This window comes from Drosophila mojavensis, unplaced genomic scaffold, assembly GCF_018153725.1.
Source record: "Drosophila mojavensis isolate 15081-1352.22 unplaced genomic scaffold, ASM1815372v1 contig_136, whole genome shotgun sequence".
NCBI lineage: Eukaryota > Metazoa > Arthropoda > Insecta > Diptera > Drosophilidae > Drosophila > Drosophila mojavensis.
This window is the reverse complement of record NW_025318667.1, coordinates 24,760,973-24,777,071: the sequence shown is the minus strand read 5'-3', so window position 1 is coordinate 24,777,071 and position 16,099 is coordinate 24,760,973. Positions and strand designations below refer to the sequence as shown.

General features: G+C 35.0%; 1 protein-coding gene across 2 annotated transcripts; it reads left to right on the top strand.

Annotated features, from left to right (window-relative positions):
- Positions 1 to 9,406: 9,406 nt before the first annotated feature.
- On the top strand, positions 9,407 to 12,064 carry LOC6584635 (ketimine reductase mu-crystallin). 2 transcript variants are annotated; one of them, XM_032732343.2, is made up of 4 exons: positions 9,407 to 10,534; positions 11,081 to 11,278; positions 11,356 to 11,487; positions 11,862 to 12,064. In XM_032732343.2, exons 1-3 carry the CDS (start codon positions 9,664 to 9,666, stop codon positions 11,421 to 11,423), a joined length of 1,137 nt encoding a protein of 378 aa, XP_032588234.1. In that variant the 5' UTR covers positions 9,407 to 9,663; the 3' UTR covers positions 11,424 to 11,487; positions 11,862 to 12,064. The 2 variants fall into 2 exon arrangements, with proteins under 2 accessions (XP_032588234.1, XP_032588233.1); XM_032732342.2 differs by having other exon boundaries at positions 11,356 to 11,538.
- The last annotated feature ends 4,035 nt before the right edge of the window (positions 12,065 to 16,099 follow it).

The following is a 16,099-nucleotide window of genomic DNA, read 5'->3' as shown; positions in this document are numbered from 1 at the left end:
ACCGACTAAAGCGCGCATTGCCCATGTGATAAAGTCAAAGCTAGAGACGAAGCCGAAGACGAAGCCAAAGCGACAGCCGAAGGCGAAGCCCAAGCCGAAGACGAAGCCAAAGCTCTGAAGCGTTGGGCAGTGGAGCTGAGCGCATTGAGACTTCAGCTGCCTTCACATTAGCTTTTTCGCGGCTTTCGGCTGAGCAGTGAAATAAATGCATTAAATGCACATTAATAAATATATATTAAATTAAATTAAACCCTTAATGAATATTTATATAATATATTTTCTATTGAAAGTTGACACATATATTTGTATATCTTAAATTTAATTTTTAGAAATATATACCAAAGATTTATCGAATAAGCTACTGTGATTGATTATTGCTAAAAGTAATACATGAATGAGCATGCTGCAGTCTATAACACTCGACTTGTTTCAACTCTGTTTATATTCACTTCATACATTTTATTTCAGGCTTCACATATTTCATTTGAAATCTAGTTTGATCAATCAACAAGTTAGATTAGACTTTCTTTCCTGGAAAGAGTCTGACCCACAATTTAGAACTTATGACCTCCCGACTATATAAATGACTTGATGCGCGGCATTAGCTAATGGCCCCATTTGTCATTCCTGTTATTTTCACAATTTGCTCAACATAACTACAGGCGATGCTAGCTATAATCGGTACCAAAAAGCTAAATGATACAGATTACAGATCGAGCGTCGCCTCTAAATGGAACAGCAATATATCTATGTATAGACATATACATATATGCGATATTAAAGAAAAAGCCTTCATTAATCAAGCAATTTCACATGATCAGCTTTATAGAACTTCCATTAATCTTCTCGGCCAAACGACAAAACGAAATAAATTGCAACTGGAACGAAACGGAATGTGAAACGTTACATGCCAGAGGAACCAGTGGGTGAGCAGGGGAACAGGAGAGCTGGAGTGAAGGGAGCAGGAGGCGATTGCGATTGCGATTACGATTGCATATCGTAAATATGCTAATGATAAACAATCAACATTAAAACATTTAGCGAAATATTTCGCTGACATTGTGGGCGCAAGGATCTGAACGTTAACTTGTCCAACTCGATTGCACTTTATGCAAATTCCGTTCAGTATGAAACGTGGCTCAGTCACTGTGGGATAAAGAGTTATTGCATTAGTTATTGCCTCAGACAGATAAGTGTGACCGTATGCAAATAGAAATTAAAACGATCTCTTTATAATGATTTAACTACGCAAAGTTGCGAACAAAGTATTTTTTCAATTAATGGCCCATTATTATTAGTATTTTCATCATACAAATCATCATACAAATAAATATTTATGTTTTTAAAATGAATATAGTATTCATGGGCGGTTAAGTGAAATGCAAGGGTTTACTATGTACATATATGTTCCTATATTCTGAGTTCCCACTTGATTTGAATACAAATTTCATTTCAGAAATTAAAATTCTATTAAAAAATAAATTAAATTAAGAAAATAAAATTCTACTAAGTTAATATTATATGAATTAATGAGGTTTATGCCTTCCATTATGATTTTTTTTTTTTTTTTTTTTTAGTAGAAAATATGAATATTTTTTATTTAGATTATAAATATCACAGAGATATACTTTGTATACTTTTATTTATTTTTATTCATAATATTATTATTATCATTATTTCTTTTTTTATTATTTATTAATTTCTAAATATTTAATTTATTAATTTATTTGTTTTGTTTTTTATTATTATTATTATAATTATTTTTTTTTTTTTTTGTAACTTTAATACAATTCTAACTGTTGCATCAAAACTTTTCGGGATAATTTACAATAATTGAAATTTTTCATTCCCATTTCCATTTCCCATTTAGATTCCCAATAAAGATTGTACTTGATTTCCTACATTACCCACAGATCTGTTTTTTACTCAGCTTTTCCAAATGCAGCAATAAATGATCCATGATTGTATTGTGGATATATTTATATCATTGAATCAATCATCAATTGCTAATCCACATTTCGTAATTGAAATTGCAAATGGGAATTGCTGGCACAGTCACGTCCACACAAACAATTTACACTGAATCAGATATTAAAAAAAAAAAAAAAAAAATATTTAAAAAATAATAAAAAAATAAAATATATAAGTGAAATATGTACTTATATAAATAATATAAATAGTATATATAGTGAAAATGTAAAATAGTTATTTAAATAAACTAAATATATACATATATAAATATTTCACTAACTATTACTTAGAATAATATAAGTACTCTTTATTTTTCAATTCAATAATTCAATACAATAATTCAATAATTCATTCCAGACTCCCCTTAATCCTTTTCCAAGTAGGAGTTAAACTGGGATGAATGCCTGAAATGCTTCAAATAGATGATAATTTAACAACGTCAAGACTAATATATAATAAGACTAATATAATAATATATTCCTTTTCCAAATAGCTACAGTTCTATATATTTTTTATCAGGTTGTTTTTAATAAGAAAAACCTTGTTATTTGACATCTCTCCTAGAAGAAGAAGAATCAGCAAATTATGTTATTATTATGTTATATAATGTTACGTAAACATTTGCATTTTTGCTTTAACGACTAGACCCGGAAATAGTGGCTAGAGATTCAACCTTATCGATGTGGAAAGCGGGTGGTGCTATTGCTGATTGAGTTATTGGCATAGTTGTTGGTGGTTTGTGTCGTCTATACGATTCCTATGGGCTTTGATAAATCTAGAATTCTGCTGATATGCCCAACGGACTCGGAGCTCCTCGTAAAGTTTGTAAATATGCATTGGAGAACGCGCCCAGCGCTTTCTTTTTAAATTGATGTATGATGTGTTAGTCGGAATAGCGGGCAGTGCCCCAGATTAGAATCCCATACGTCTACATTGGTTTCATTATGGTCTTGTAGTGTAGGTCATTTACCGATAATGTTAGGGTAGATCTTTTAAGACAGAGATTTTTCTTTAGCCTTACACTGAGTTGTTTATTTTTGTTGATTGGGTGAGGGCTCTATGAGAAGTATATATACGTACATAAGATCTTATGGCTATAAAATTGATCTACTTAATAAATTTGTTACTTAATAAATTTGTTATATGGGAATTTTTCACACGAATGAATGTAGGAAAAACTCAAATTCTTAAACTTCAAAATTACTGAAAATAATATCGTAAATAGCAAAAGCTAAGCCACGACCAGACAGACAGATGAATGGAATGGAATACACGCTTTTTAAATATATCCTTCAGATAAAGCAAATATCGGCACGAATTGTAAACTGAACCTTCCCAGCATCTCCAAGTATCGATATCGATATCGATGCCTGCACGGAAATTCTATTCAATTTTAATGAATCTATTAGCTGATTATCTCGGCTAAATGCTGACTCCCAATATAAGGCTCGACTCGGGTGAAATAAGTTGTCTGTCGAGTGCACAGACGGAAGTCGTGGCACTAAAACAAAAACAAAAAACAAAGCAGAAACAAAAAACTACAATCATAATCGAAACAATTAAACAAAGGCGAACTGTAAGATATATGTATTGAGCTAGGCTATATCAATAATGGCAATAATAATAACAACAACAACAACTAGCATAGCAATAATAAAGTTGATGACTATTGACGGCAATGATTGCCAGCCGATCTAAATCTGACGTTTGCCATAGCCAAAGGAATGGCATGAATGAAAAGGGGCTAGGGGCAGTGGTCGGAAGGGGCGCGGAGGGGAGTGGGGGCAGCTGGGAGGGGCATGAACGGTATGGGTGCGGCGCCAACGTGAAACCTAACGGCAACGCCACGATCCACACACAGCTCCATATAGATGTATAGATACATATATGCGTGTGTATTCATGTGTATGCGTGTATGTGTGTGTGTGTGTGTCTATATATTATATTATAATAAAAACTTAGCTACATATGTGAGTAATGTTTTTTTTTTTTCTATCTATTTTTTCCGCCACATTCTCCAAGGACAAACAACATTTTAGTGAGCGCCGCTGCCGCTGCCGCTGCCGTCGCCGCCGGCTAACGGCAAAAGGTAGTCCAAGTCCGCAGCTAAGATTGATCTACAAAGCTCAGCTCTGGTCTCTGGTTGAGTTTTTCGCATTCGCGTTGCCAACTTTCCTTTTTGTCGACACATGTGTGTGTGTGTGTGTGTGTGTGTGTCTGTGTGTGTGGGCACAAAGTGTGCGGGCGCACATTAAAACAAAAACACAACAGCAACAACAACAACAAGCTGAAACTGAGGCAGAAAACAACAAAAACAAAACCTCAGCATAGGCAATGCCAATGAGGGCAGCACATTAAAAAGGTGTGGCAACTCGGCTACGTTCTGGTGCAGCAGCAGCAGCAACAACAACAACAACAACAACAACAACTGCACCATACGCCAACATAGCAGTTAAAGTTAAAGTTACAGTTACAAATTCAAAAGCCTCCAGCGCCTCGGCCTGGGCCAACAAAAAATGGCATAAATACAAAATTTGTGTTGGCTTTCAGCAGCTCGAAACGAAACTTCAAGCGACACCAGCACACACACACACACACACACACACACACATACAATCAAACACACACTAAACACTCAACAACTAGAACAATGCACCAAAGTGACAAATACTCTAACTGAGATTACGTACAGCGGCGGTGATCAAAAATTGCTCGTCACAAAAATATATCGACTTAGCCACTTAATATAGACATCTAAATAATAATAACAATATATAGATAACTTAAAAATTATTCTTATAATATTGAATTTATCACAAAGTTTTTTTTTTTATTCAAAGCTTTTTCAATTTTTTTACCTCAGCTGTACTCCAAGAGGCAATAAATCTAGATTTGGATGTGACCTATCCTACAAATGGTTTTACGAATATATCTGGAAAATGCGCTTCGAACGGGACTATTCAACATTTAAATATACTAATATACAAATATATCAAAATTTTATTTTTTATTTATTTATATGGGACACATTATTTTTAATCAATTTACGGTATACAAAAGTGTTGTGTTTTACATTGTTTTTTAAATTTATGAGTACAGGACACATTCTACTTTTTTACTTAAACATAATATTTTATACAATGGAAATTGATTTGTTAGAATTTAACATAAGCACGGAGGGAAAACTTATATAAAAACCCTATAAAAAAAATGAAATAAAAAAAAAAAAAGACATTCAAATATTTTTGAAAAATATCAAGCTGAAAATTTGAATTAAATATAAACAGAAAAAAAAGATAAAAACTAAATTACAATTAATTTGCCAATATTATTAATACATTTTAATACTCATTCAGGATGTTGAAATGGGTATATTGGCTTTCTGCAATCTCCGTCTTGCTGTCCGTTCTTCTGTCCACCTGAAAGCATTTCGCTATACATGAATATAATATGCCAAGAATTCTCCCACTAGGGGCGTGGCAAATTAGGAAAATAAATATTCCGGTATATCAGAAACCACGATAGTTGAAATTCGGAATGCATAATTGCACTGCAAAAAGATATGATGGATATATCTACGCCCATTGGGGCATGGCAAATCGAATAAAATTGTATTTTCTACAGCTTTAGAGCTAGAAAGTCAAAACGATTAAATTACTGTTGGCATCCTCCATTGATTCGTATAAAAATATTATATGTAGGTATACCATTTGGGGGCGTGGCAAATCAAGAAAGGGAGCGGGCAGCGTTTTCACCCCGAACAAGTATTCTGTGGCCGGTAATGCCCGACTGCAGCATTTTCACTTGTTTTTAATGTACAAATAATTTAATATTTTTATTAATTTTTTCAGTATTCATGATATTAATATCTTATAAATATATAATATAATTAAATATTATTATACTTTGCTTAATTATTCACAGCATTTACAGTTACAAACGTAATGACAAAGTGTTTGCACCCCAAACAAATGCAAATGCACAAATTGTTAATAATAATTTGTTGTTACACTTTTTGTTGTTGTTATTGCTTATGCTTATTTAATAGCGATTGGTTCGCTTAATTTTTCTCAATTTTCGCTTGCTTCTCATGTTGTTGTTGTGATTGTTGTTGTTGTTATTGTTGTTGTTGTTCTTGGTCGTGTGTTCGCATATGATTTGGGTGTTTGGAGTTTGGTGTTCGCTGTTTGGCTTACATTTAATTTTTGGCGCTTGCCAAATCGCCAAACAATTTATTCAAAGTGTTGGCGACAATTCACTTTTCGTATTCAATTTTTGATTCAAATTCGCACTCGCATTCGCATTCGTTTTCGTATTTGGATTTGGATTTGGGGCGCAACGCTTGCGCAATGGCAGCGCCAAAAATTTATGGCCCGCCACTTACCACAGATCAGACCAAGGTCAAAGCGTTTAGAACCAGTGCGAGGCTGGAGGCGGGTGGCGGGAAGCAGGAGGCGGGGGAGCCTCGCCTCGGCTCAACAGGTTCGACTCCAGGCAGGAACCTGGGTGGCTGAATGAGTCAGCATCAACAAGCATTTGGCTTTGATTTGTGATGCTGATGGTGGTGCCAGTGGTGCTGGTGGTGTTATTTGTGCAGTCGTGTTGCACAAATAAATCAACAGCAAATGCAATTCCCAAGGCCATGGCAGCCACAAAGGCGACAACAGCTACAACAAAAGGGCGGCGCGGGTGGTGCGGGTGGTGCGGGTGGTGCGGTTAATGCAGGCCCTGATGCTGCACGAAAAGGTCAAGTCAAGAGAAATTGCACAGCGAGAGGCCGCCAACACAAAAGTGAGAAAGTTAAAAATTATGTCAAAATTTGAATTACTAGCTGGAGAAAAACAATTCGCAGCCGGCTAAACAATGCAATGGCAAAAATTAATTTTCCTATCAGCTGTGGCTGCTGCGCCGCAGTGGCTGACGTTGCTGCTGCCGCGACGGGAAACGCTTTTCACTTTCGCAAATGAGACTGAAGACGTCGAGGGCCTGACTCAGTTTCGACATTAAGATGCCGAGATGAACATGTCACTCGACGTCAACCGACAGCAGCAGCAGCAGCAGCGACAGCGAGAATCAGCCACTGCAGCAACCGCAGCTGCAGGAAAAACCCCCCGCCCAGCACCACCCAAAGCCAGACCAGCCCAGCCCCACCATAGGTTTTCCCTTTTGTGGTTCGTGTTGGGGCTCTTTTTGCGATTACATTGCGGCTGCGCGGAGCACTCGCTCCCAGCACACAAGTGAAAATGCTTTCACGCCCACCGAGCTACTGGGAAAATGCATGGGCTAAGAGGAAAAGCGAGCCAGTTAAATGAAAGTGCTTTAGCTGCGCTCAATACTCGATTCTTTAATTACCAAGACTGAATATACTACAACTTAACCTTAAAAGTCAAAATTATTTGCATAAAACATATATTAACATATATTATTTTTTTTATTATCCATTTGATAATCAACATGTATAATATTCTCTACACATTCAGCCAAGACAATCGATTGAAAAATCTATGTGAAGAATTAATGTGACATTGTCTGCTCCTATTTTGAAGGGATCCTAAATTTTACGGAAGCTGAGAACTTTTTGAAAATCTAATTGGCGCTGCAAAGTATAAAGTACAATATACTTATGTATGTATGTAAAGGGTGATTTTTTAAGAGCTATAGGAAAGTTTTTCAAACAAAACACACGTAAAATTCAGAAAAATGCATGAAATCTTTATTTGAATCGATAGTACGGTGCATATAATTTAATGTCTGAAGATTATTGCATGCAAATACTGACCGCGACTGCGCTTCAAATGTCCCCTCCGCTTAGTACAATTTTCACGAATAAATGCTTCAATGTTGTCTTCCAATGCGTCAATTAAAGAAAGTAGGATATCATCTCACGGTAACGCTCACCATTCACAGTTACGTTACGATTGGCAGCATCATTGAAGAAGTACGGTCCAATGATATCACCAGCCCATAAGCCGCACCAAACTGTTACTTTTTCTGAATGCATTGGTAGCTCTTGCAGGTCCTCTGGCTGATCTGCACTCCAAAATCGATCCAAAATGAGCTTTCTTAGTAGAGCATGCATTTTGATAATAAAATTCAATGATTTCAACGATTCAGGGTTAAATTATAGACCAAAATGAAGATGTTTGACAGTGAAACAAAACACGAAACGTGCGTTAGCTGAAAAATGTAGCAGTTCTACATCCTCAACTCGGTAACAGAGTCGCTCTGGCGCTGTATGTTAACAGCAACTGCTTCACCCTGGCAGAATCCTGTAACCTGTTAACAATTTAAGATTTCTGTTAAGGAAAAAGACTCGAAACTAAAGACAAGCGAAATATATAGGGTTTATGGAAATTTAAATATACATATTAAGTAAGTACTAGCAGAAATAGGACCCCAGACATCCACCAACGCCATTTCTACTTTATATGTATACATATACGGTTTTGTCTATATGAAAGCTAACCCAACCCAGTGATGGCCCAAAAAATACCACAAAATCATAACTTATATTACATTAACCATATTAATGATCAAACTCATGTCATACATTCATAAAAGCACTATAAATAGAGCCCCACCAAAGGATCAATAATCATGGCAAAATTATCAATGGACCAGTGAAGCCTAGGCCACAGGACCTCCACACCGGCAAGGCCTTGAAAACCCATAAATCGCTGGATTTGACCTATTTAAAATTATAATAAATATACTCTATGTATTCTTAATTCACATTAAAATGAAGTACCCAAGTACATACATATATTTCAATTTTAAGGGCCCCACCACACCTGGTCCCATCACATTAATGTGTTTAATCCGGCCCTGATCACAATCAATGAAAGCTTTCTAGTATTCTAATATTCCAACAAACAACAAGCATTATAGCACTCACCTCCTCTTCGTAGTTCTATATTTAATTTTTTAATAAAAATAATAATAGACTATTTCTAAATTAATTTGTTCATTAAGCCAACATTTTAATAGGTTCGCAACGGAATTACCTTAAAAGAAACCGCTGGCAACAGTGCTGTTATTCATCGATATAATTTCATAGCAGTGAGCAAATAATCGTGAACACACGTTTGCACCACAGCCTCTCTGTACATTTAAAACAGTAGGGAATGTAAATTGCGCCACAACCTCACTGTAAGATAACATTCCAAGTCTATTAAAATTAAATTCACCACACCACACTCTGCGCAATAACACTATGAATGCAGACTGGACGATGACATTGAAAGAGCCAATATTAATATATTTAACAATTTATATAAAAAAAAAACTATAAATTTTATATACTAAATAAGTAAAAAGTACTCGAGATTCAATTCAATGAGATTCAATAGACAAATGCAGTTCGATGTTGCTATCGATATATTTATACCATATCACAATAAATACTAAATAAAATCTGACTGTTACATGGCGTTTACGGCCGTTTAGTAAACAGTTAAAAGTGATCTTTGGATCACTGTTAAGAATAACATTAGATCAACAGTAAAGGCATTTCGAAGATTATTTACAAATTTAATTTTTGATCACTGTTCTGTTTTCTGTTCTGGCTGGGCATTTGATGTCAGACTTGCTTTCAAAGATTACTCTACATGCTAGCTAAATCGTCATTCCATTTTCAAGATCCGACTAGAGCGGAGCTTCTCGATTAGTTTAAAAACCAAAATTTCCTTGAAAATGAACACTCTGGCTCCCGTATTCTACAACGCGGAGTCCGTGCGACGCGTCCTCAACTGGCCAATGGTGAACGAGGCTGTCGAGGCTGCTCTCAAAGCAGTCGTCAAGCCGAAGGCCCCTGTCGGAGATGAGCCAATGGATGCGATCGGCAGCGAGCCGCAGTCGAATGAGAGCCGCGACAGGTCCTACGTAAGTCAGCCAGCGCGCAACGTCACCGTGGCCAGCAATGATCCCAGCAAGCTGCTGCTGACCATGCCAGCCTTTGTGGGCAACTATCAGCTGACTGGCGACGGCGCTGGCGGGGATGCATCCAACGTTGCCCGCTCGACGCTGGCCTGCAAGGTGGTCACATCGTTCCGATCGAACCGGCTGCTGCAGCCGCCGCTGCCGAGCATCAACGCCAACATTCTGCTCTTCAATGCGCACACAGGCGAGCTGGAGGCTCTGATGGCCGGCACAGACATCACCACTTGGCGCACCGTGTCCGCCTCGCTGGTGGCCACCAAATACCTGTACTTCCGTCGCTTCGGGCCCCGCGCTGAGCAACAGCTGGGCATCAACGTGGCCGTCGTCGGCTGCGGCGCCCAGGGCCAGCTGCACGCCGCCGCCATGTGCGCCAACTTCAGGGTGGACAAGCTAACCCTCTACAACCGCACCCAAATCCGGGCCGTGCAGCTGGCCAACGAGCTGCGCCAGCGCATGGCCCACGACAGCGACAGCTGCTACGGCCCAAAGTTGCCCGACATCAAGGTCTGCGGCTCAGCCGGCGAGGCCGTCGCCGAAGCCGACGTCATCTGCATCGCCACCTACGCCAAGGAGCCGCTGATCCGTGCCAGCGATCTGCGCAAGAAACGCTCCGTCCACATCAACGGTACGTGCTGGCTGCAGCTTAGCCTAGCTACTTGGGCTTCGTGTGCTTCCACATGGGATTCGGAGAACTGCTGAAAAGATATAGCCTATTAGTCGGATCATATAGATAGGAATAGATCTGCAAGCAGCCTAGCTATTCTATCCTACTTAAGTAGTAGCCTATTGTAAACCAAGTCCATCCAGTTTAGCTCTTGCATACTAAACTATTCTTGTAGAGATATTTAGATAGATAAGTAATCCCATGCTCTTTGTATGCTAGAAACCCCATAACATTCTATCCTCTGGCATAGCTTATCTGCAAACTTCTTCATCAGCTTAAGTGATATGATATATCATATTTACAAATTGTCGGAACCTAACTATTTCCATCTAACCATCTCTAAGACTTTATATCACAAACTTAATTATCAACTTAAATGATATGAGGATAAATTGAGAGAGCTCGATAGACTAAACTATCTCCAAAACCATATTCATATATGCATTTACTCCAATCTGAACTCCTCGCCCTCTCTCTCTCACACTCTCTCTCGCTCGCTGCTTTCAGCTGTGGGCGCTGGCGAGGTGCACTTTGGCGAGGTGTCCGACGATATCTATCAGGAATCTCTGGTCTATGTGGACTGCATGGAGAATGCCAGGCACGAGCTGGTCGGTCTGCCAGCGCCCATAGCCGGCGAGGTGGGCGACGTTATAATCAATGGCAACTATCCGGATGAGCAGGCTCTAACCATATTCCAATCGATGGGTAACTATGGCTTCTCAGATTTATAAATCCAATGGAATTGAATAAAAATTGCAATTATTTGTTTGGGCCTCTTGCAGGCATGGCCTCCGAGGATGCCTGTGTGGCCGAGGCTGTGCAGACGGCGCTGTTGTCCTGCGACAAGTAAGTGGAAGGAAGGAAGAAAGGAAGGAGAGAGAATTCGCAGTGAAAGGCGTTAAAGGATGTGACAGGTGTGGACAGGACGTGGCAATCTGGAGGCTAACAATCTAAAATAGTTAATAGTAATAGTCAAATCTATAGATATGTATATATTGTATGTATGTATGTATGTATGTATGTATGTATGCATGTATGTATATGTATATATGTGTGCATATCCGCGCAATTGAAACACATTTGCTCGTTTTTTTTTTTGTAAATTTTTTTGTTGTTTTGTAATCATTTTAGTATTTTTTTTTTTTATTTTCAATGTTGGTTTTGGTTGTTTTTTTTTTTCATTTGTTTTCTTTTTTGTTTTTCTTTTGAAATTTGTTATTAATTAATTTCATTTTGTTTTACTTATTAATTTAGTATCTGGGTTTCATTTTTCTCATATCATCTTCAGCATCTGCTCAACCGCTTGCCCCGCCCTCTGCCCACTTCGAGGGGGAGGGCCCCTCGCACATTTTGCACACATCATCATCATCATCATCATGATCATGCGATTTCCATTTATATATATAATTCAAGTATTTGTTTTTGTTTTCGTTATCTTGTTATCATAGATGCTGTTCGCCCGTAGAAACGTGGCCTAGAACCCAGTGGGAAGTGTTTATCATGTTTTATTTTTTTTTTTCTCTTTTGTTGGTTTTTTTTTTTAAATTGGCTTTTGGGTCCCAGTCTAAGCCCTTTTTGCAAGCCGCATGCTCTTTGTTTCCCACTTTGCTTGAAATAATTTTTTAGCATAACTATCAAATAATTATTTATATATATTCATATATAAATATATATATGTATAATCAGTTTTTTTTTTTTTTATTTTGTCAATTTAAATTTTATAATTATTAATAAAATACTCAACAAATAATTTAATTTGGGCTTTTCTTGCGACTTTCGCAGCAAATGAGACACCAGCTTTGTTGTTGTTGTTTGTTTGTTTGTTTGTTGTATTCCATGCTATTGTTGGGCTCTAAGTATGTATATTTTGATTTCTTTCTGTTTATTTAGTTAGTACTATTTAAACACTTAATAGTTATTATGCTTTATTTTATGCCTTGTCAAAATTTTATTTCTTCTTATTTTTCTTGTTCTCTTCAAATTTAATGCAAAAGAAATTGGGGAAAAAAAAACTAATAATTAAAATAAATCATAAAAAACTTGTTTCTTTTTTCAAAACATTTTGTTGTTGTTTATTTTGTTGTTTGTTTGTTTTTTTTTTTTTTTTTTTTTTTTTCTGTGTTCAGTTCGCGAACCGAAACTATTAAAAAAAATATATAATAATAAAAATAATAGTTTTTGTTTCTTTTCGAATATATGCATATACATATATACATATGCATATATGTATGTGGTATTTTTTTTTTAATGTGCATTTTACAAATAGATTCGCTCTCGCTGTGCTCGCTTATGTCAAATCATAATCAAATCAACGCCCACACGCACTCCGATCGTTAAAAAAAAAAAAGAAAAAAAATCATTCCATAATAATAATAATAATATATAATTATATGTATAATAATAATAATAAAATTAATAATTATAGTTGTATTAAACATAGATTTAAATTACATGATTTATTTACGTGACAATAATTAAAAAATATATACACATATATAAATATACATATATATTATATATGTGCCTGTGTGTGTGTGTGTATATATGTATAAGAAAAAAAAAGTTCACACTTAAGACTGTTGGCTAAAATTAAAGGAAAGTACGCTCACGTACATGTACATATGTATGTATGTATAATATAATTTATATAATTAGTACGCATCTCTTGAAATGGTTCTCGATTTTCGCTTTACGCTTTTTGCTGTATTTTTTGCTTTGCTTTTTGTGGCTCTTTCATCGAATTTATTAAATTGTAATTAGGCATAAATTAATTATTCTTATTATTTGTATTATTACAATTATATATATGTATATTTAATATTTACAGTTTCTTTGCTACGTTTTTGCTTTTTTTTTTTTTTTTGTTTTTGTTTTTGTTTTCCTTTTTGTTTTTGTTTATGTTCTTGCTTGTTCTTCAGCTGTTGCTGTTGCTGTTACTCTCTGTTCACTGTACTCTACTCTTGGCTTCGGCTTTCTGTTTCATGTGTGCCTATCTCTGTCTCTGTCTGCCCTATGTCTCTGTCTCTGTCTCATTCAGTTTCGCTTTGCAATATTTCATATTTACTTTTTTAGCGCACTAAAACCTAATTTTCATTTCATTTTAATATTTACTTTTTTTTTGTTTTGTATTGACTAAAGAAAAAAATGTTTTATTTTTGTTTTTACTTTATTTTTTCTTATGCTCTCTCCTGCACTTTCTTTACAGCTCTGTCTCTGTCTCTTGCTACCTAACTTCTTTGCCTTTAATTTTATTTTAATTTTCTTTTTAATTTTTTTTTTTTTTTTTTTTGACTTCGGCGTAAAAAAGCTGTGGAATTTGGGTGCCATTGAAAGTGCCCGACGAAGAGTCCCCAACCCGCCCCAGAACCTACATATATCAACTTTATCTGGCATCTCTATCTATCTCTCCCTTTCTCTTGCGCGCTCTATCTCTATCTTTCCATATCTCAACATTTTAGTTTCGATTACTTTGCTTTCGAGCAAAGCTTTATGTATATGGGCTTTACATACATATATATCTCTATATATATATTATTGAAACATTTAGCGTGGTAGTTTGTTTTTTTTTTTTCTCATATTTTTAAATGTTTTATATATATATATATATATATATATGTATTTATATATATATATATTTCTATTAATATGCCTTTGATATTAATATTTAATACATTGTTACGCAATAGTTCATTATAATTATGTTTTAAAATTAAAAAAAAAAATTTTATATAATATATATATATATAAATGTATATATACATATATATATATACATATATATACATATATATATATATATATATATATATATATATATATACATAATAAAAACTATTACATTAGTTATTATATTAATAAGAAGTAATTTTCTTTCTTTTTCTTTCAGATGTGATTTCTTTATATATACTTTTAAGAGTTGGTACAACTTGTTGAAAATTTAGCGGTTTCCTTTATGTTGTTGTTGTTGTTGCGTGGCATATATAAAAATGATCTTTTTCAGATTTGTATTATTTATAAATATTTCAACTATTTCTGCTTCATTTTGTGTACTCCTTGTCTCACTTGCTCTGTATAAACCATTTTTTTTTATCTTTGCTAGCTTTTTTTTCTTTTTGCACATTACTTGGGTTTTGTTGTTGTTGTTCAGGGTGTTTGTGTGTGTGTGTGTGTGTGAAAGAAATATATGTATAATCGATTAGCATGTTGGGAGGTAACAGGATTTTGATACAAAATAAATGTTATAATATTTAAATGCAAAAACGAATTCGAGTTCGAATTTCATTTAAAAATGGTGTTAAAAATAACAAATTTACAATTTTGAAAGGCGGGCCATGTGTGGGAGTTGTAGAGGAATACGAATTGGTTTTTGGATATAACAAATCAGAGTATACAAATTATTCGCATAATTATCGTTATATGTATGTAATGTAATGTATTTATATATAATGTATATATAATTGTATAATGTATGTATAAATGTATTATTTCTATAATATGTGTGAGTTATGTATTAAGGCAAACTCGAGTAAACAAAATAAAAGAATTCATAGCTCTAAACATATACGTGTGTGTGTGTGTGTGTGTGTGTGTGAGAGAGTGTGCGAACAACATTACAACTAAACCCATTCAGTGTCAGTATGTGTGTGTGTGTATGTTAAGTTCATGTTACTGTTGCTCTTACTGCTGTTAATGTAACAACTGTTCTGCTATTTACTGTTATCTGTTTTATGTTATCTCTTGCATTTTTCTCACTTTCTCATCTACGCTAATTTTTGCTATAATTTCTTTTTTTTTTTTTTTTTTTTTTTGCTCTGTTGTTGTTGCCTGTAACTATTAAGTATTAGTTTTTTTTGTTTTTTTTATCATATTTTTGTTTTTGTAATACAAAGAAAAACGATTTTCTTTTGTGGATATCAGACGCCATTGTCGGCGCGTTCTTTTTGTGGTTAACTAGTTGCTAATTTACATTTACCATTTTGTTTTTGTTTTTGTTTTTGCTTTAGCTTTTTAAATTATTATATTATAATTATTATTATTATTAACTTTCTGCTGCTTCTTTACGTTGTGTTTAATATAGTTAACAAAAAAAAAAAAAAAAAAAAATACACGTTATTAGCAGCCTTTTTAAACAACTATGTAGCTCTTCATCTCTCCTCATGTCCACCACTTCTCCACATCTCTTCTATGCTTATCTCTTATCTCCTTCTGCTTCTACCTCTCTTTCTACTTCTGTTCTTGGTTTAGCAATTCAGCAATTCGTCCTTAGCTTCGAACCAATTCTCGCTGGCTTTGCTTTGTTTTGCGTTCTTTCTGCTATTCTTGTTGTTGTTTTTTTTTTTTTTTTTTTTTTTTTTGCTTTACGCTTGTTTATCACATTTAATATATATGTATGCATGTACATATTTATATTTATATATGCATATATAGTTGTATTTAATTTAGTATTGTTTTTTTTTTTTTTTTTTTTTTTTTTTTTGTTTTAATTTTTTATGCATTTGCGGCGCGCTTTGCTTCAGAGGCGTCAGT

Excerpts from the sequence above, each read along its gene's own strand:
- LOC6584635 (XM_032732343.2), top strand. The coding sequence starts at position 9,664 with ATGAACACTCTGGCTCCCGTATTCTACAACGCGGAGTCCGTGCGACGC. Across the intron at positions 10,535-11,080 it reads ACGCTCCGTCCACATCAACG|CTGTGGGCGCTGGCGAGGTG; the intron begins GTACGTGCTGGC and ends CGCTGCTTTCAG. Across the intron at positions 11,279-11,355 it reads AACCATATTCCAATCGATGG|GCATGGCCTCCGAGGATGCC; the intron begins GTAACTATGGCT and ends GGCCTCTTGCAG.